Source organism: Lepidochelys kempii, chromosome 18, assembly GCF_965140285.1.
Source record: "Lepidochelys kempii isolate rLepKem1 chromosome 18, rLepKem1.hap1, whole genome shotgun sequence".
Lineage (NCBI taxonomy): Eukaryota > Metazoa > Chordata > Testudines > Cheloniidae > Lepidochelys > Lepidochelys kempii.
Genome location: NC_136397.1, coordinates 6,901,507 through 6,924,407, shown reverse-complemented (window position 1 = coordinate 6,924,407; position 22,901 = coordinate 6,901,507). Strand labels below are relative to the sequence as shown.

General features: G+C 37.6%; 1 protein-coding gene across 6 annotated transcripts in view; it reads right to left on the bottom strand.

Annotated features, from left to right (window-relative positions):
• SPEN (spen family transcriptional repressor) overlaps window positions 1-22,901 on the bottom strand; it is a 106,013-nt gene that overhangs the window by 66,566 nt on the left and 16,546 nt on the right. For all 6 annotated transcript variants that reach the window (XM_073316860.2, XM_073316863.2, XM_073316862.2 and 3 more), the window contains exons 2-3: window positions 9,359-9,679; window positions 4,894-5,370 (exon numbers count right to left, since the gene is read on the bottom strand). In XM_073316860.2, coding sequence (XP_073172961.1) covers window positions 4,894-5,370; window positions 9,359-9,679 — 798 coding nt within the window. The remainder of the gene's footprint in view (window positions 1-4,893; window positions 5,371-9,358; window positions 9,680-22,901) is intronic.

Below are 22,901 nucleotides of genomic sequence, written 5' to 3'. Positions count from 1 at the left end.
TACAGATGCTTTCTGAGAATGAATCATAGAATATCAGGGTTGGAAGGGACCTCAGGAGGTCATCTAGTCCAACCCCCTGCTCAAAGCAGGACCAATCCCCAACTAAATCATCCCAGACAGGGCTTTGTCAAGCCTGACCTTAAAAACCTCAAAGGAAGGAGATTCCACCACCTCCCTGGGCAACCCACTCCAGTGCTTCACCACCCTCCTAGTGAAAAAGTTTTTCCTAATATCCAACCTCAACCTCCCGCACTGCAACTTGAGACTATTACTCCTCATTTTGTCATCTGGTACCATTGAGAACAGTCTAGATCCATTCTCTTTGTAACCCCCTTTCAGGTAGTTGAAAGCAGCTATCAAATCCCCCCTCATTCTTCTCTTCTGCAGACTAAATAATCCCAGTTCCCTCAGCCTCTCCTCAGAAGTCATGTGTTCCAGTCCCCTAATCATTTTTGTTGCCCTCCGCCGGACGTTTTCTAATTTTTCCACATCCTTCTTTGTAGTGTGGGGCCCAAAACCAGACACAGTACTCCAGATGAGGCCTCACCAGTGTCGAATAGAGGGGAACAATCACGTCCCTCGATCTGCTGGCAATGCCCCTACTTATACAGCCCAAAATGCCATTAGCAGTCTTGGCAACAAGGGCACACTGTTGACTCATATCTAGCTTCTCGTCCACTGTAACCCCTAGGTCCTTTTCTGAAGAACTGCTGCCTAGCCGCTCGGTCCCTATTCTGTAGCAGAGGATGGTAGAATCCCATGCAAAGAATCTGCACTTGTGCTTGTTGAACCTCATCAGATTTCTTTTGGCCCAATCCTCTAATTTGTCTAGGTCCCTCTGTATCCTATCCCTATGAACATAACTACTTTGCATATATGCCGAGTCTGGTGCTATAATATTTGGACAGGAGCTTGCAGCTTATGGTGCGAATCACAGCTAATTATGCAACTAGCTAATAAACCAAAAAACAACCACTGTACCTTGAACTTAAACACTGACCAAACATTCTTGCAAAAAAGAAGTGGAAGGAACTCTAGTTACTTTATATGTGTGCACACAATATTCTGAATGATTTCTCTTACGTTTTTAGTCTCTGCCATGAAAGCTCCCTCACTGAACTGAAGTATCATAGGAGATCTAAAACACTTCTACCAGAATTTGGGAAGACATTTAAGCCCTGATTGAAAAGGTATTTCCACATTTTAAACACAAGCAGTGGCACGGACCTCAATGCCACGTGCTTCAATATGTTGCTAAATGAAGATTTTAAAATCAATGACATAACACATGCAACTACAAGAAATGTGCTAACTCATTTGACTTTACAAAATTACTACTTAAAAAAACGGAATCATTCAGAGATTTTCACATAAGTCAGCTTTCCTCTCTGATATTCTGAAAGAGAATAATGTCCTTTTTGGTCTTTTATGTTCTAATTTATTTATTTGCAGTTCTCATCACAAAACCCTAAAGAAAGCATCCAACAGTAACAAAAGACCTCTTAAAACATATACATAAAACTAAGCTTAACTGAAGTGGAATCAACACACTCCAAACCTACGTAAGACAAAATGTTTACATTTTGAAAACATGCAGAGCATCTTTCCTCACAACTTTGTCCAATTAGGGGAAATCTTCTAATCTTAACATTATATTTAGTCTGTATGACCCTTGCTATAGTTTATGTCTTTCAAAGAATGAAACTAAAATACACCATATTTTGACTCAGTTAGTTTTCTGATCATTTTTCCATGGTAGCTTTCGGAAAACTACCTAAACCCCCCCGCCCTTTTTTTTTCCCAGTAGCTCCCAAAATTTGACCCTAAATACGTACATTTGGGTCTAGAAGTGACCTACCGCTGTACAAAAATACAGTTAACTTCACAACTGACAATGGAGAAAGTGAGAGACAGACATGAAAAAGAGGCTTGATGTAGAGAATTATCTTGAGCGCTACCGGTGATTTTAACTAGTTATTGCCAATTAACCACAGAATTCATAGTGTTTCTGTAAATTTCCAAATATTTTTAAAAGATCACATCTTTCACTATTAATAAGCCATAAAAGAATCTCAAGTATTCCAAAAGCACTGAGACACCCTACTATAGTTTCAGAGTTTAATTTCTGAGTCAACCAATCGCATCTATGTTTATTGCAGGAGAAATTCTGTGTCCAGTTACATCTCTACAATCCCATTGAAAACAATGGGAAATGCATCTGGAACTTGGTAAACAATTCTATAGATTATACAAACCATAACAGGATGCATTTCATTCTCCATAGCTCTGCATTGTTAACAGGAATAAAAAAAAGTAACAAGAGGTCTACTGAGTAAGAAGGTGCTTTTTCTTTTTAAAAAGTAAAAAGAAAAAGGAGTACTAGTGGCACCTTAGAGACTAAACCAATTTATTTGAGCATAAGCTTTCATGAGCTACAGCTCACTTCATCCGATGCTCAAATAAATTGGTTAGTCTCTAAGGTGCCACTAGTACTCCTTTTCTTTTTGCAAATACAGACTAACACGGCTGCTACTCTGAAACCCTTTAAAAAGTAGTTATTCTTGAAATGTAATGTTATGATGTAATGTACATGTTTTATAATGCAAATGATATAATGTTTATTATTTTCTATTCCACAGTTTGTAAAGTGTGTAAAAAGCATTGTGTGTTCTTTCAGGATGTAAGGCACTACCCTTAAAACTTACTAGTACTTCATTGAGTCTAAATTCACTGCTCTGGTTAATAAGATCAGAGCATCAACATTTCTTTTCCAGAGACACATCTAATCTTGCAACATTAAGATAAAAGTTACAGGGAAAATGAACTACCAAAACATAACTGATATTGATAGTTTCTTATTAAAAATATCATTTTGTTCCATTGGAGCAATACTTCGTGTTATGAATTTCTGAATTCTTCACCCCAGGTTGGAGATTTTAATGCCTCAACACTTGTATCCAGTAAATATGTAGGTGAGCTGGGCTTCTGCTGTTTCTTTTCTTTTTTTATGATGGATAAAACTCACCCCAAAGTACAGATATTTTTCTTGCTTATATTTTAAGCCTAAGAGAGATCAGGCATGTCACATTTGATCCTCTCTAGTTTTGCTGGAGACCTCTGAGAGGTCTCAGTGATGTTTATTTCAAGTTCTAACATGTCTGAAGGTGTTAAATATTTAACAAAATGTTTCCTTTATTTAAAATGTTAATTTGTCGCTGAAAAATAGGAGATAGGATACTAAATGAGGCTGTTTTATGGTTGGCTTGTCTCTTTCTCTTCTTAATTGCTCTTGTGATGTCACCATTTCACTAATTCTCCACTCATCATAGTCTTCCAGCCTAGATAATATCTGAATTTCTCAATTAAAAAAAAAAAAACACAGCAAAAACTCCTTAAAATAAATTAGAAAAACACAAGGAAAGAAACCCTCTTGGGGCCTTTTCATACATCATGAAGAAGCCAAAAGGAGCAGAAACTCAGTTGTTTTCTTTCCCTTTACAGGTTCCCTTCAAAATCATTCTATCTTCTGGAATGAGTTCAAACCGTTATGTTTGATTAAAGTAATTATTTTGATTAGAGAGTTACCAGTTGTAAGATTCTGTTCACTAAGAGATAATCAGACTATCCAAATTAATATTATGGTCATAACGAATGTCTTAAAAATAAGAGTTTTCAGTATTTTTGAATTTGGAAAATAATTGCCCAGCAAGAGAAATATTTTCAGCTCTAAACCTGCCTTACTTACTCAGCAACTGAGCTCTTTACCGAACAGTTCAGTTACATTTTGCAATACCATCATTGTGGAATCCCTGTCACTGAAGGATTTTAAGAACAGGCTAGACAATCATCACTCAGGGACTGTCTAGGTCAGTGGTCCCCAATGCGGTGCCCGCAGGCGCCTGAGCACCCACTGGGGCCCGCAGGACACCGCACTGCCGAAATGCCACCGAGAAGCGTTGCTGTTTCTCAGCGGCATTTCGGTGGCAGTGCTTCTTGCCGCTGCTGCTTCTCAGTGGCATGGTGTCTGGCGCCGGCCACAGTCATCTGGGAATAGCAATATGCTATTCCCACAGAAAGGCTGAGGACCGCTGGTCTAAGTACATTTGGTCCTGCTTCAGCACAGAAGGATAGACTGACTAGATGACCTCTCAGGGTCCTTTCCAGCCCTACTTTTCTATGATTACTTTTCTGTTAGGCTGTTAAGTCTCTAAATCCATTTACAGTGTTGATCACAATTCAAGAAGGTGAACAAGGAGGAGTTCAACAGGATATTTCAGCTTGTTGAAAGAAATTCAGCTCCTTGATAGGTTTATTATTACTACTCTAATTTTGACCACATACACTTTATACTGCAATACTGAAATAGCAGAAATATTGAAGCAATCATGCAGCTGACTATATGAAGTTCCTAGGAATTGAATATTAAAGATTTTTCGACAAGCACACTCTTTTAGAAGTGTAAGGTTTTCTTGTAAAGAAATTGATAAAACTTCTCAAAGGACTGTAGTGACATCTCATTAATATGACTTAATTATTTTTACACAGTATACTACAGAAAATTCACTAGTGTTTGAAGAATCAGTAACTATTACACTCCATTTTTGTCTAATAATTCAAGTCTGTTTTACAATGCATTGTCCTTATGTTTCATGCCTGTTCACTTCTACATTCATGCACAAAATTCAGAATAATCTGTAGTGGACCTCCCCAGATATTACTGGGGATTAGTGCCACATTTTGATAGCTGAGGTTTCTGTTCCTCATGTTTGCTTACTACGGATGCTGTCCAGAGAAAAGGATTACTGTTCTGTAGCAATTTTCTTCACACCGAGCTGATCACTGTTTGGTTTCATTTAACAATGCACCCATGATAACCAAAAGCTGTTAACCTACCTGTCGCTGCTGGTACTACTGCTGCTGCTGATTGAATCACTACTTGACGATCTACTTCTGGAGCCGCTGCCGCTAGGGGACCTGGTGGGTCTAGATGCTTGACTAGCCAGCCTCTGGGGAGACTGGGTCCTAGACTGGGACGAATGTGGTGACCGACTCCTGCTGTGCTGGTAATTCCGTTCTGGCCTTCTGCCTCGTACCTCCCGCGTAATATCATCCCTGTAGATATCCCTGTGTACCACACTGGGCAATGTAAACTGCTCCCGGGCCCTAGATTCATAACGGGGGTCATGAGCATCAAAACGGTTTGGACTTCGACTCCGGGAAGTATAATAGAGCCCATGTTGTAATGTCCGCTCTCGAGGGTCTCTATAGTAATCCTGATCGTAATGTCTTGTCCGATCAAATCCTCCCGTCCCCCGTTCATGGTGTCCATAGGCACTATGTTCATAAGCACGCTCCCTGTTATCTGAAGCCCTGTATTTATAAGGGGGAAAAATATTTAATCAATCAGAGAAGGGTAAGCAAAACAAAAGGCAAGTCATGCAAACATTTACTTCAGCACTGACTTTATTTTTGCAACTGGTTCTCCACTAAACAGCAATAACCTATTAAGCAAACACTGACACACTTAAACGTTTTACTTGATTCCAAAGTTATATTTATACACAGTAGAGCTGAGCAACCATTTTGCTTTAATCATAAACTGGGCTTTCATGACCAGTGTCCTTCAAAGCACAAATATATCAATTTTTTTTCCACATTTTCATGTGGAATTTGAATTTTTTTTTTAAAGTAAGCCTTTATAACTTAAGTGAAACCATTTTTTTCCGCATCTTTCGTCTAATTTTTAAAAATGTTAATGAACTTTAACATTTATTTTCCATTTTATGATTATGTTTCTGCAGAAATATCATTACAAATTAGGCTACAGCCATGAAAGCCTCAGTGCAAAGCATGACCCGGAAGTAAGAAGCTGCTTTCAAAAGGGGTTATATCTAAGGTCCTACTTCTTTCGTGATATTGTGGACATTGCAGATTCAGCAATATTAGGCTTCCACCGCAATTTTGTTTTAAATTCGCTTGCTCTGCAGTCCCCAATTTTGCATACATTTTAAGGTTTGCACCACACACTTTTCCCACCCCATTAGTACATTAAATGATCTTGGAGCATTTTGGGCAGGGCTTTTAACCAGGGTGGGGTGAGCAGGGCAGCCACCCAGGCACAAAGTGGGGGGAAGAGAATGGGCAGAAAAATTATGGGAAAAAAACAGTAGGGGGTAGAGCAGCACAGAAGTAAGGTGGGCATTACCATGCCCGCTGCAGGGCTCTGCCCCCTACCAGTTTCCTTCCTCATTTTTATGCTCTCTGCCCTTCTCCCCACACCCCCGGCAGCTTGCCCTGCCCTCATTACAGCCCTGTACTTGCAGCAAATTGTCTGGTTATCAAAAAATTCACAAGGATAACATAACAGTTGAGTGTTTATATTGTTCCAGCAAATTTTTTTTTAAACAAATAGGTCTACTGTGGCTTTTCCAAATTATTGCTGTTAATAAAGGCCCATTATTACTTTTCCACAATTGTCCATGTCTTGTCCACAAATCAGCCACAATTATTTGAAGATCATTCCGTGATTCAGATACGGTCTTAGTTAGCTCCCACAGAGAAACCCAGAAAATTAGGTTTTCTTTAAAATGTTTCCATCCTCATTACAAGGAGTTTTGATATTATCAGAATTCTACACCTAGAGTCCTGGGTATGTTGCTCCTCCTAAACAAATATTTTGATTGCTAATATCAGAAAAAATAAATGGCTAAATCTCAAGGATAACTAACTATCAAAGAGGATGGAAGTCCCAAAAAGTATTAAAACCTCACATGAAGAGATATAAACATACCCAAAAAAGCTAATTTAATTAAGATTTTCAATTCGTTATTGCAGTCAAAGGATTTATATATCCTCCCTCTGCCACTGAAACACATTGGTTTAAAGTAGCTAAGGCCCATTCTGTGTTTCAATATTAAAAACATTTTGTACATCATTGGAGGACAGCTGTATGTTCTATGAATGTTAGTGTGCTATCTCAATTAAGGGTAAAACAAAAATTGAAAGATGAAGTTAACAGAATATTTCAGATAGCTTAGTATTCTACTTTAGTCAGGTACCAGGACGGTACGTCTTCAAGACATGTCTACAAAATGACAGATTAAGAATGATAGAGAACACATCAAATGATTGAAAAACATATTTTCACAATTATAAATATGCCAGTGTCTATGTTAACTTCAAACTCTAATTATCCATTTTATGAGGAACATTTTAACCTCTCCCCTCTACCGTCTCAGATTCTTCCTGGAGAACCAATTAATTATCAATTCCCTGGATCTTAATAACCCAACTCACTCCATAGTTCCTCCTCTTCTGCCACATCATAGGATTTGTCTTCTATCAAAAATCATGGAAATATTTCAGTTTTTTCAAACTGGTAGTTGGATTAGAATCTTCCTTGATGAATATCTTCAAAAGTTACCTCAGTAATTTACAAATATGCCCCACGGAAGCCCTGGATCCATAATTCCTACACTATACCTATCCTATATTTCTTACACTCTGCCTCACCTTAAGGTTGCATACCAGTAAGTGCCTGCCTAGACTGCATTTTTTCCTCCCAACTCTCTTTAAAAAAAAAGCTAACGACGCTAACAAAAATTGGAATTTTATTTTACAAACTTCTGTCCTATTTAAAATTCATTACATATTCTTCTACTTACATGTCTGTTGCTTGTAACTATGGATTAGAACACTATTTCCAGGCCTAACAAATAAGAGTTTCTCTTTCTTTCACCCTTTTGAAGGAACAAGATCAACAATTTTATCAATGATTGCATTTAGCATCCTATCAAATGTTAGCCAGTGAAAGATAATTTAATGATGTAACAGAAAAAGCAATACTGCTAGAAGGTTACTGTTATAGCTGACATAAAAGAACAAAGTCCTTATCCATTAAAAGGACACAGAAGACAGACAAGAGCTAGCAGAGCTGAACATCTAATGGCTACAGTGCTTTTCTGATTTATCTATTAGTACAAAGAACTACTGGAGTTAGTGGAAAGAGAGGGTTTGACTTGGGTTAGGAGAGGGGCTAATATACACAGGGCAGGGCATACCAACCTTTTCCAAGTGTGGAAACACGACCTATATTCCCAATTAAATCTAGGGAGAGAACTGTGACCATAACTTCCCCAATTTTGGCCCCTCTTATAGGGGTAATCCACCTTCTTAATGGGTAAGGGTGTCAAATGATATTTTAGATGAACCAACAAGAAAAACATCTGAGTGACAAGATAAAAAAAATCCACAGGAAGCAAGTAGTCCCAAACTGAAACCATAACTCTGAAACCCCCAGACTTCTTTCTTGAGAGTTGACACTTAGAAATGCATCCATTATTTTAATTTCCAGCCCTAAGTCTGAATCAAGCAGCTGGTAGAAGTACACCCAATGTTTGAGGGAATGCATCATGGCTGGCCAGCCGGTATCCTCTATCCATCTTTGTAACCATCCAGCCCAGTCAATTTTGATTGATGTATCCACAAACTGATAATTAGCACCATGTCCTTAAAACTAAAGTACCTTTAACTGTGCAGTAGCAAATGGCTTTTTAAGATACTAGATAGTAATCCACTCCCCTTGGCTGTACACCATCATATACATCTTGGCTGTAAAGCATCCCATAAATTCAAGGCAGTGGTTCTTATTCCAGTACTTTTAGAATGACTATAATTTCCAAATTTTAGAAATGTTCATCTTTTTTTTTTTTTTTGACAATACCATCAGGAAGAATAATCCCAAAAATCTGGAACTGATGTAGATCCAAAATGGAAACATCAAAAGCTGCCTTCAATCTTCTTCATCCAATACATGTTTCCATGCCTAAATGTTGTTTGTAGAATCCAAGATGCTGCATCACTGAAGTCTACTAGAAATTTTTGGTGACAATCCAATTAATATATAAAAACTGTATATAGTAAAAACTGAGGGCTAAGCATCAAGCTTTCAAATCTTATTTTCTAATATTCCGAAGATACTCCATATAGAACTTGTGCTGCAGCAATAGAGTTCCATCTGGTAGCCGGGATACATCCGAATAAGGCCTGAATTTTATCCAAAAAAATGTAATCATTACTTCTAGAAGAATAACTCCAATATCGATGCTGGCCACAGGAAATCTTCAATCTTAAGATCACCTTATTTCAAGAGTAGATATCCAACCAGCTGCAGAAAACATCCTCTATGGATCCACAAGATACCAGCCACTGGGATAGGAATCACTTCCGTTTCCAACCCAAAATAGGAAACATAGATAATTCCCAAACTTTTAAATCCATCTGGGGGCCCTATATATGAGTTTGCGTTTCTCACCATATCAAATACAAAATACCTGCCTAGAGAAACCTTGGAACTTACCCATCAAGTCTCCGCTCATAACGTCCTTCCCGTGCATGAAGTGATGGTGGGGGGCCATAAGTGGGGCCCCCCCCACCTCCTCTGAACCCAGAAACCTCTCTACTACGAGATGCTATGGAAACTGTATCATCCAATCCCCGAGCAGCACTCGGAATGGTTCCTGGTTCATTATAATCCGTCCGTAGGTCTCTATCTCCCATTTTGTTGACAGAATTGTGTGCCTTCTGTGCACTTTTGATGTCCACAAAATCCACAAAGGCCGCCACTCCACCTTCTGACCCCCTTTTGGGGAGAATTTTGACACTTTCAACACGTCCATATCTGCAAAAAAACAAAGCAAAGCAAATATATTAATGCTAATACAAAAGATCACATTAAAAATACTGAAGTGTAAAAAAAATACATATTCAAACAATTGAGTCTTCTAAATAGTAAGTAAACTAATTTCAAAATAAGGATTTGTTTGTTTTTCTAGGTGGCTGTTTAAGAGGAAAATTACCATTTATACTTTCAGTAACTATTTTCAGGCTTCTTTCCTTTTTGATCAGAGAAGCATTTCTGGTTAGGCTACTAAGAGATCCATCTTAATAGAATATATTCCCAAACAACAACATCCTAAGAAATAAAAAGGCATTTATAGTTGCAAACGTACTCCTAATTTTTAATCTGATTTGACAATCTCGACATAATTAACCTTCCAAAACTGCAAAAATAATTACAAATAAAGTTGTAACACTAAGAAAAAACTTGACAGCTATTTTACTACTCTGATCTAAATTTAGATAATTCAGTGTTAAAATAATGTTGTTAATTCTGATACTGATTTCTGATCTCAAACTTATTTACAATAGCTTCTCAGTTTGATTTTAAAGTGTGACCTACAAATTCACCACTGAACTATGCTACTAGAATTCAACTTTAAACTCCCCACTATGAAACAACAACACACCAGTTACATTCATGAAAGCTTTAAGTAATATGACATGACCCTGATGTTAAGTAACTGCAACGCAGTATAAGTTGTAACCATGGCTTATTAATAATAGCAAGGATTTAATCAATTATGGATATGAATTCACCTCCTTGCAAAAAAACTACAAGCAACATACTACAATAACTTGTATAAACTGATAAACAAAAAAATTTAAAAGACAGGAAGATGAAGACTATCTAGTGTTAAGTATATTTTTGAAACAGTTTAGAGGCACTATGTATGCCAAGCTCCACATTAAAATTTTGAACAGCCAATTCACTCAGTCAAGACGTTTTTAAAAAGCAGATAATGGCATTTTATTGCATACGTTAATCAGTTACAAAAAATAAAAGAGTTCCAAAATGTAAAATGTAGAATTTGGAAGCTCTTGACAAACTGGGTTGGAATTTGCAAGAGAAAGAGTAAGAAATATTTATAAATCGTAAAGACAAGGATTACAAAAATTAGTATGACTGATTCATGAGGATACAGTAAGTTGTTATAAAATTTGTGATAAAAAGGTAAAATTACACACAGTTAAACCTTAAGCAATATCAAAACTGTTCTCAGCTACTTGCTCCAGGAGGAAAAAGAGGTCACAATCAATAGCAAGCATCTCATGGGAGAAGATTATTTCAGGAGCTATGTTTAACTGCGTTACATGCATGAATTTCATTAACAGTTTAAATAAAATTGCAAAAGCTACTCCACGAGTGGACTTCCCAATCATATGCTATTGAAATCTAGATGTAGATTCTATCTTCCTCTGTTTCATACAGTACCAAACATACTATTCACTATTCAGTAAATAGTACATGTAGTTAACAAAAGCATCTTTAAAATTAAGTGAACAGGTTGCTGGTTAACCATAAAAGCTTTGGGCAGCACTGTGAATGAAAAGCAGCATGGAGGAGACAGAACTTAGGGTATGTCTACACTGCCCACATTACAGCACTGCCACAGCAGCGCCAGCACTGTGAGAAGGGCAGTATAGTCACGCTTTATCACCGGAGGAGAGCTCTCCCAGCAATTTAAAAACAAAAAACAAAAACACCACACCACACACCCCAAATGAATGGTGGTAGTGTCTATAATGGCGCTTTTCAGAGCTAAAACTTTTGTTGCTCGAGGGGGTGTTTTTTCACACCCCTGAACGACAAAAGTTTTAGCGCTGAAATTGGCAGTGTAGACTGCCTAAGTGTGAAAACAGAGCTTCCAGTGTCTGGCACTTTAAAACAGATACAGGTACTGCCATTTGCCTTAAATTAAAGGAAAAGTAACAGTCTGTACCTTGATGTTCACCCCTTTTACAAGACTATGAAGTTTTGTACAAAGTATGCCTTGTGAGGTATCATTTGAAAACACAATTTGCCACACACATTTTACCAGAACAATAATGATCAGCAACACTATATGTAAAATTATAAAATTCTACTTTATGACATTACTGAGACATAGTCCAAGTTTAGAAAAGCAGCCACAAACCAGTTCCTCAGAGACAAAAGGCAAACTGATGCCTTAGCCAGGGGTCAACAAAATCCAAGGGACCACCACCTGGTTTAGTGATAATTCTTTGGCAGGAAAAACGGTGAGAGAGAAATTTACACCTTGGCAAACAAACAGCTGGAGGTTCCTATCCCCACAATCTGTCGTCTCCTGAACCCTCACTGAAGAAGATTCTCAAAGAATAAGAATAAATTCTTCAAGTATAAGAATAAGGGTCAGACCTCAAGTTATATCTCTGCTTCTCTATCTACCCACATGACATCAACAAGATCTGAAGAACAAAGGCGGCAGCACTGAATTGGGGGAAGAGATCCTGACCGAAAAGAGTCCAGCCAGTAAGACTGCTAAAACATGTGGTGAGAGACCTTTGCTTTGAATTCACTTAGCGTGTTAAGTTAGATATTAGTTACGTTTTACTTTTCATTTTCTTATACAAATTCTGACTTTTATGCCTCATTTCTTGTAATCACTTAAAAATCTAACTTGTTTTATTTAAACCAGTGTGCTTGGATTGAAGTGCTTGGGAAACTCCATTTGAGATAACAGGATTTGTGCATATCATTTTCTATTAATAAAAAGACAGACTTTATATGCGCTTGTGTTGTACTACCCAGCCCTCTCCTGGCCAAGACACACATTTCTTGGGGAAAGTCTGGGACTGGGAATTTGCTGGTGTTACTCTGCAGTGTAATTCAAGAGTGGCTGGCCACAGAACTCATACAACGTAGCTGGGAGTAATTTACATGCTAGATATTGTCAGAGCAGATCAGGAATGGTTGCTCTCGCAGCATAAAAGGAACCCTCGGTCGGAGAACTGACGGGACACAGTTGTTCAACAGTCCAGATGGCACCCTGGGGGGGTATCACAGATATTAATATTACAATTTAAAAGCACTTTACAAAAACCCTCAGAAGGTTATACCAAAATCACTAGAAAAATTGCACTGGAATAAATTCTCAAAATCCACAATTTTCACTCTCAGTTTTTCTGTATTTACAGAATATTCGAAGGCTACTTTCAGAAGGAGGGGCTTCTCAAAGTTTCCCGCCAGCTCAGAGGTTGTGGTACGTGGGATAGTTGTATTAGGACTTGCATTTAAAACAATATTTGCAGAGACCAAAAGAAAAAGGAATATGGTAGAGAAATAGTGAGGGGGATAATAAGAACGTACAAAGAAACAAGATGTTTAAGAGTAAAAAGGAGAGGATGGAAGGAAAAAAGTGAGCAGAGGCCCTTTGGGTAAAGTGAGATTAACTGTCCTCATGGTCATTTATGGCAATCTAGTATTTCAGTCAAACCAGTCAATATCATCTGATTCCCACCAGAACATTTAAACAAACAAAAAAAAAACCCACCACACTGGCCCCCTACAAGACTAAAAAAGGAAAAGATGAGACAGCGCTGAGTGTTTCGATTTTGTTTTCCTTTGAGTTTATGAATTCAGCGTGTAGTACTAAGTGTATCAATTTGCATTTTTATTTTCTCAACATTCACAAATCCAAATTGACAGTGTTTTTCCATACTTTGTTTTCAGCAACAACTGAATCATGAACTCCTCACAAAAAATATAATCCCAAGGACCTTTGTGAGTACAATTATATATAGCCTAGCTAACAATGAAGTAGTGCCATCTGTCAGTTACATTTCACACAAGTGCTCTTAAAATACTGGTTTCCACTTACTATCCTGACAAGCTTTTTATTTTCCCATTTTGCTAGTTATGGCACTTTCAAGTTTATAAAAATTTATTTAAAAAAAATCCAGGAGCTGCTTGTACTCACCATAGGATAAACTGAGATCTAGTAATCTACCAAATGTTCATCTATACTTTTATTTAAGTTATGGGAGAACAAGAAGTGCAGTACATGCCGTACATCAACAGAATTTGATCCTCATGCACACCAAAGAAGCAAAGAACAATACTATGTCTTTTATACCCAAATCATCTATTAGCAAGTTTTATACTAAAAATGGCATGCTCAAACAACAATTTGCTTGACAAATGGTTTTAATTCTTGTGTAAAAAACTACTTTGAGTGCTGTGAAATGCAGAATCATAATTTTATTTATTTCAAACAAAAAATACTTTGTTCAATCTCTTGTATCTTAGATTACAAATTTACAGGAGATTTAGTGCAATACTTTTAAATAGTCTGATAATACAATTGATCTTTGCTGAATGCCTGAAATAGTCGTCCTTAAATGTTAGAGGAACAGATAACTTCACTGCACAAAAACCCATGGATTTTCCCAGTGGGCTGTTTAGGCAGGCAAAAGCATGAGCAATTTAAATTACTCTGGTATCCTACTTCTATGGCAGCAATAGTCCTAAATAATCCAACTTTAATTGAGATGAATCATTTTAATCTCTCCACCATCTAGATGCTAAAATGTATGTGCAGCTTGAGTATGCTGCACTATAGCCGTGAGGTGCAATGGGGATGACTTGTGATAATTGCCTTTCTTGGAGGGGGCCGGGGGTTGACAAGCAAGCAAGGGGAGAAGAAAAAAGAAAGAGAAAAAAAAAAGAGGAGAGCGCGCGCTAAGCATCCAAAGCCAGTTGCTGACACAGGAAGATTTGCATTTTCCTTGCCCCAACGCGGTCTATGCCCTTTGATTACACACATTCTATAGTACCCCATCGTGAAGATTAATCTGTCTAGTGATCCGATCCAGCCCCACCCATTGGCTGCTCTCCGGGCTGCTCCTGGTTTTGCAGTTGCTGATAGAAGGGGAACTGCATTGCTCCATGCTATTTGATCCTAAAGGGAGAGGAGGGGAGATCTGCAATGCTGCATCACAAGGCAGGTTACTGCAGCAGAACAATACATTACAAGAAAATGATACTTTCTAGAGAGTTGGGGGAGGAGAAGCAGCACTAAGGATACATTTCAATATTGTGGTCGCAAGTTAATGCAAGATGGCGGGAGATACACTGCAAGGAGCAGCAGCAGAGCAAACAGGGACTTCGTGTGGTGCAACCTTTGTCCACAATCGGAAGGGCTGGGAAGAGGGGACAAGAGGACAACAAAAGCCGTCACGACCTTCGGTAACGTTGGCAGAGGGAGGGGCTCCTCTGAAAGCTTCAGGTCGTGTATTTATATTTATGCGTCAGTCCTTTCCAATAAGACTGTTTCACAATCACAGGCAGACAGATCTGAAAACAAAGAAGATCGTTTGCTGTGCTCTAAACTCTACCAACCCTAAAGAAAACAAGGCTTTTTAATGCCTCTTCCCATGTCTACCTCATGCTGATTAATCAGTAACTACCAGGGTGTCGACGGGCAGTTATTAATCTCGCTACACAATGCAGCATTTCAGTGACTCGCAGCAGGAAGCTGAAACTTCAGGAACTGTTGTTTTCTGATTATTCTGTAAAGAAGAATGCAGAGGCCATATCTTTCTCTGTCTGAAGAAGCAAACTAGAATTCTAAAATACAGAGATGGAAGAGACCGATTAGGTCACTGAGTCCCCCTCGCTGTCAGTGCAGGATTGCAACAAGGGACTGTAAACAAAAGTGGGGTGCCCTTTTTTTTTTATTGCTAGATCATTATTGTTCAATCCGACTAAGCTCCACCTACACTAATCCAGCTTTTCAAACGCGGAAGAGGAATTAATGATTTAAACTCTGTTGTATTCATTGTACAGCCAGCATCTCTATAATCAAGCAACTAAAATGTCTCTGGACTCTCGATATGGCTGCTGTGCGCGCCCGTTTCTCCGTCCCTCAACATCATCCCCCCGCCCGCATCTTTGCCTCACAAACAGGCAAACAATGGCCAGTCTGGGAAACACTTCCCTCCACCAATCCAAAGCCAGCCTCTCTCCTCCTCCCTAGGACCAACGTGTCACTGAGACAAAGCCCTGCTGACTGGGGAGGAGACAGAAGAGACAAGGCAGCAGTTTGCCAAAGTCATCTCTCCCTAAACAACTTTCTTTAAGCAAATCAGTAACAAGGAAATTAAAAAGCTAAAGGCTATAGCCATTGCTGGGTCAGAAGGGTACCTTTGCATGGCTGACGTTTTTCACTGCAACAATTAGCCACTTGGTTTCACCACAAATTAGATATTTATCACAACTATTCACTCTTCTGAACAGTTTCAACTATTCCTTAAGTAAATATTTTTAAACACAGGGCTACTGTAAAGGAGCTGGATGGCAAAAGATTTAAACAAATATTTTAATTTGGTTTTACTCATATAAATTAGTTAGGCTCTCAAATCTTATTACCTGTATTTCAGGCAAATTCTGCTTTAAGAAATAGAAGGCAAAGAACCAGTTTTTACTGACATTTCAAAAAAAAAAAACACATTTCTTGAATTAGACATATTATAGAAATAAAATAAAATGTCCTGCCTCCCTTATCCCCTTAACTCCTGTAATCTCAAGAGGAGCTCTCAGCAAGTACACCAGCCCCATATGCAGATATTTTCAACACCACAAAAATGTGTAATTTCAATCCCAGGTGCAGAAAAGCCTCTTTACATTTTGCTTCAATCTCATTATCAGTTAGCATAATAAAAATCCTACTTACAGTAACAAGACACAACAGCAAACAAAAAACTAATTTATCATTTCCATGTATTTCTCCAACACTAGATATTGACCATGACACATCACAAGGTGTGCTGTTACAGCAGGACACCTGTACATCTGAAATTCATTTGTAAGGTACAAAATGAAAAGGCAAATACCTTCAGCCTCCTGAGAAATGCAGCTATTCTACCTGTGCAATGCCCAAACTCTCCCTCTTTTTAAATTATGATATAACTGAAGGACACAGATCCTGACTTGTTCGAGTGCTCTCACAGTCTGAAGCTTTGTTGACCAATCATTCTTCTTTTCCCACTGATATTTTTTATAATAAAACAACATTAACTGATATAATCATTATCCAGATGGCTAGATCAGCCTGACCCATTTTATAACTTTAGACTAGTCCAAAAATTAGATGCCAGGGACTATTCTAAATCTGTGCTCTCTTTCATATTAAAGAAAACTTTACTGGTTAAAAGGCACAGCAATGGAAAATATACACATGCTATATTGTAACACAGGCTTATAGATTCATTCCTTTGGATTTTTTTTAGCTAGCCTAGCAGAGCTTTTTTAATCCAGAGCTTCTATTCACTTGAGTTCTAGAGTATTCCGCTATTCAGGACACATCAGTTTTATACTCCTAAATCCTTTGTGACATTTTTTTGCCTCGCAGAACAGGACAATAAGGAACTACTGTTGATCAATGTAAATGCTTCTTACATGCCAGAGGAATAACAGAATTTCCAGTTGAATCACTGCACACCCTAGCTTAGTCTATAACCTAGTACAGAGTCAGGAATCACTTTTGACAACAGCTGTCACGAACAAATCCCAAGGAAGCAGTGCTTAAAAGGTTTAACTATGGTTTATGGTTTAAAAGTCTAACAATGTAGAAGGGACAAAACCATCTTCCGCACCATTACATGAACTGTACCAAAAACGGTCTTGTCGACACAATCTGTAAAAGTTTTCAACACCCACAGCTGAAGACAAAGGCCATGAGACTACAACATGAAGAGACTTAGAGTATGCATAGAACAATGTAAAAAATAATACCATAGCGAGTCTCAGAGCATGGGTCAACTGATTTGGACTCATTAAGGGTCTAAAAATAGCAGTGTAGACATTCCAGCTGAGTCTGGAGCCCAGAATTGGAGAGCCTCCCCACTTACCAAGTTTCCAAGCCTGGGCTCCAGCCCCAACAGCAACAGCTACACTGCTATTTTTAGCCCCATAGTGCTAGCCCAAGTCAGTATGGGATCTGAGATTCCGGGGGGGGGGGGGGGGGGGGAAGAGAGGAGAGAGAGAGAGAAAGCTGTGACTTGTGTCTGAACATGGTCTAGCACTATATGGCCCTGATCTTGATTAGGGCCTTTGGGCATTAATATAAATATGAAATAAAAATACACCACAGAATAAAAATAACATGCCTGACCTGATACTTGTGTATATTTTTTATCTTCATCTGTATTAATCGCTGCATACATTTACTTGTCCTATATACTACATATCTCAAAGTATTTTTCTGTTTGTAATTTTATTATTTTCTGCATCAACAGTTACATTATGCCAAAAGTGGCACAAAACTTACAAGACCCTGCACACATTTAGTCACCCTGAGACCAGAGGAGCATCAGAAATACAAGTGTTGTGAATTCCACTCTGCTAAGTCCAGTGCTCCCCTTGAAATCTGACAAAATGGTAATGCACTGGTAGGAAAGAAAAAAGAGAAGAGAGCTTATAAATAGATACAGAAAAAGACCTGAAGCAAATCTGAAACAAACAGAAGCTTGAAAGAGGCACTGATAGAAATACTGGAAAATATTGAATCTGGAAGAAAACTTTTAAAATATGGATACAAAAAGCAGCAAACAGAAGAAAACAAGAACTCTAAAATAATCAAGGTGACTTGAAAAAAAAAGTGAAAAAGTTGAAAATGGTAAAAAAGGAAGGAAAAATAAATTTTAAAAATGGCTTTACAAGATTTTCAGGGTAGGGAGAAGCAAGATAATATAAAAATATTTTAAAAATTGAGTGTACTTCCTTTCCATCCCAGAAGTGGCTGCATTTCAGTGGTGTGGAAGCAATTTACATAGTAATTATCAGATACATATAGGCTGTGTAACACTTAGGGATACTCTGAGATGAAAGATGGCATGAAAATAAATGTATCAACTTCAGTTATGTTGCCCAGGGCCAAAACTGAAAAGTTTGCCGTTAAGACAGAGTAGCCTGGGAGGCAAATAGTAAACAAAAATATAACCTTGGTCCCCATCCTTTGCAGGCTACCCAGATTATTGGTGTAAAATTCAGAACAGGCAGGAGGGAAAAAGAAAAGCTTCAACTCTAGATGCTCTAATTTACAAACTCCATAATTCACATGAAAAATGGCAGATGCACTCTACTTCTTAGTAAGGACTTAACAGATGCTGTAGTGAGATCTATTATTAAGGCTTCATTACTCTACCAAATTACCCACCATACTACACTATGAAGTTTCCAGTTGCAGTCCAATAATTAAGGTTGAGTTTTGCATTTACGTACATCAAGTACTACATGTCAAATGAACAAGACACAGTGGATTCTTTTTTTAATTGTGTCCTTGTCTATTTGCAAAGGATGTCTTTGATTGAATGATTAGCAGCTGAGTTCATCAGGTTACCCTTCTTTGAATGTTTATTTAAACTTGGCTTGAAATGTACATTTTAGTGGATGTAGTGAATTCAGTTTTGTATCTCTGATAATGTAGACAGAATTGAATTGTTAAAATTTGTGTATTTACAAGCTTGGGAATATAGTTCTGATTAACTTGTTGGGTTTTTTCCCCTTATGAATGAAAACGCCATGGAAATATTTTTTCACCACATGGCTCAATTTGAAGTAAAGCAGAAAACAAATATTAGGCAATTTTCCTAGGCAATTAGGAAATTTTGGATTTCCATTTGTTAGAAACACCGGATTCCTTGTTAGAAACCAGATAAGCCTAATGGCCTGTGATGGGATGTTAGATGGGGTGGGATCTGAGTTACCCAGGAAAGAATTTTCTGTAGTATCTGGCAGGTGAATCTTGCCCATATGCTCAGGGTTTAGCGGATCGCCATATTTGGGGTCAGGAAGAAATTTTCCTCCAGGGCAGATTGGAAGAGGCCCTGGAGGTTTTTCGCCTTCCTCTGTAGCATGGGGTACGGGTCACTTGCTGGAGGATTCTCTGCTCCTTGAAGTCTTTAAACCACAATTTGAGGACTTCAATAGCTCAGATATAGGTGAGAGGTTTTTCCACAGGAGTGGGTGGGTGAAATTCTGTGGCCTGCGTTGTGCAGGAGGTCAGACTAGATGATCATAATGGACCCTTCTGACCTTAGTATCTATGAATAAGCATATTTCATTCAATTTCCAAAATATCTATATGCAAAGTTTTGCACAGTGCTCTACAGACAACACTATATAAAGATAAGTATCATTATGCAATTTCCATTAGCCTGGTGAAAAATACAGCCCAACAAAATACCTCTGCATTTTTATATTGGGACTTCTGAAATTACATAAAAGGAGAACGAAGAGGTTAAGAGTTCTTTTCCTGCTAGAATCAGCTTTTCTTTGGTCTCCAAATTAATCCTGCAGTGCATATTCATAATTGTTAATCTGACCCTAAGCAACCTGAAAACTAACTGATGTTATAAATACAAAGTGCAGGTTATTAAATACACAAGGACTGACTGCTGAGTTTTACAGTTAAAGCCCGCATAAAACTTTAGTTGGCACTTTCATTAGACCAACAGGATATTTTACATTTCTTTGCACCACACAAATGCCAACTTCTTTCAATTTTCAGAGAACCCCAAATTAAGGTGGTTGATTTTAGCTGTGCAACTCCTTCAACGTTAATAGCTGGTGAATAGCTACAGAACACTCCATCAGATATTTTGGAAATTGAATGAAATATGCTTATCTGGTTTCTAACAAATGGAAATCCAAAATTTTCCATTTTAAATATCAGGCCTAAAATTTGATTTCTGCTTTACTTCAAATTGAGCCATGTGGTGAAAAAATATTTCCATGGCGTTTTCATTCATAAGGGAAAAAAACCAACAAGTTAATCAGAACTATATTCCCAAGCTTGTAAATATACAAATTTTAACAATTCAATTCTGTCTACATTATCATAGATACAAAACTGAATTCACTACATCCACTAAAATGTACATTTCAAGCCAAGTTTAAATAAACATTCAAAGAAAAGTAACCTGATGAATTCAGCTGCTAATCATTACTGCACCGCCACTCAAAACAACCTCAGAGAGAGTGTTATAATTTGTTAAATTAGATCTCAAAAGCTGATTTACAAATACAGAAACTTACATACGGCTGCTGAACCCGCCAAGCAGCTGAACTTAAAAGAAGCCAAGAGCACTATCTACTATAAACATCTCTATCCAAATCTTAATTACTACAGGCCTCATCCAAAGTCAACGGAAGTCAATAGGTGACTTTCCATTGAATTCAATGACCTTTGGATCAGGTTCTATATTGGTTCTTGACATCACAGATATACCAAAAACAGCTTGATTTAATGACTACTTGTAGCAGACTACTAACCTCATTCATGCTGCTGTCCCTTCAAGATAAATCTGCCTACTTTGGAAATGTGGAAAATATCTTTAATGTAACCATTTCTGCTTATTACAAATATCAAATGATACCCTTTGATATCCTTGATCTGATCTACTGAACAAGTTTTTATTTTCTTTTGAAATGTAACAAAATACTGCAGGATTGAAATGATGTTAAAACATTCTTGTAAAACAAATATAGATGTTAAGAGGCAAGCAACCAGCAAGGCCAGTTTATACCACTGATCCAAATACTGTATCTTTCTCAACACCAGAAGTCCAAAGTGGAGCAGATTTCTGGACCAACACCTTGTAAAGAGAAACTTGGGGTGTAAAATTAAAGCACTAGGTTTAAAGTAAAGGTAACAGAGGCAACCAGTAATCTATGGAGTACTTGCTGAAAGGCTCTGTACAGCAGACTGGTCTCATGGTGCTGGCTTTCCATGTTTCCAAGATGGTATATCACATTAAAGACAGCTAAAATATATATCAAAGACTTTTCTAATATTACTTTTCCCTGTAAGCAGCTGTAGTTGCCATAGGGATGTTAAAGCAATTGTGAGTGAGAGGGGAGGTGGTCTGCATGATTATGACTGGGAGAGTTCTCTTTAGATCTGGTTCACTCTATACAAAAGTTTGAGAAATTTTATATTAGCTTCATCAGCATACCATGCAAGAATTAAGCTACTGACATCATGGGAACGCTAGCATCCTGATTTTACTATGGGAATAGACAGTATGAAGGCAATGATTCAGAAAAGTGCCTTAATTATCCCATTCCTACTGTTTTCCAGTAGCAGTGCTTCTGGATAGCAATATTCTTCCAGCTCTGCTTCTCCAACATTTATTTACAGAGGCTTTTATTGAGCTTCCAGCCGCCAAGGTGGATACATATTAATGATTTAAATAAAGAAAATTTGTTTTATTTAAATTGTTTATTTTAAGTTATAATAAATTTTTACAAATAAACTTGCTTAAAATGAAATCTGAATACAATACAAAATAGAAGGCCTAAAATTATAAACTCTTAAAACATTTAAACAAAAAAATAAATCCATAAGTCCATGAGCCTCTATCAAAAAAGCTTTGAGTTAAAGGCTACTTTTCTATATAAAGAAAGAATCAGGAAAAGAAACATCCAACTTTTGAGGTCACGCTTCACCAATTGGCACAATAGTTCATGTACTGTATTAAGGGCTTATTTTGTTCAATAAAAATAAAATTTATTTGAACATACAAAACATATAAATTCCAGTTACCATCCTAATACAACTTGACACAAATCATGAGCAAAAAGTTAATCTAGTAAATAAGCAATATATTCTTCACCATTTTCTAACATACCAAAAATGAAAAATTGATAGAATCTGAAAATATTAAACTATATAATTGCTTAAATATATACTTATAGTGTACCCTCCTAGGTAGTAAAAAGATGTACCAAATATAATGTGAAGGCTCTTAGTTGCAAATCGACATGCTTATCTCAACCAATGAGAATGCATCTTTCTTTAGAAATTAAGTACAAATGGAAAAGTTGATTAAAATATATTATTTAAACCAAGGCTTTCAATTTGATTATTTAAATTTCCCTGATTTAAATCAATCCCCCCCGTGTAGACAGAACTATTTCGTCAGGAGAGCTTTTCCCATCAACATAGCTACTGCTTTACAGGGAGGTCAAATAACTACGCCAAGAGGAGAAGCTCTCCCGGCGGCATAGGATCATCCTCACTAAAGTGCAGCACTGTTGTAGCGCTGTACATGAAGACAAGCCCTGTGATTGAGTGAACAGACGTTCACTTATCCCCAATCCCCTAGAACTGAAGGAGTGCTGTCTCAGCCATTTTAAAAAGCTATTCTAATCTTTCTGTGCAGAGTTTTACTATTAGACCATTAGCCACTATTAATAA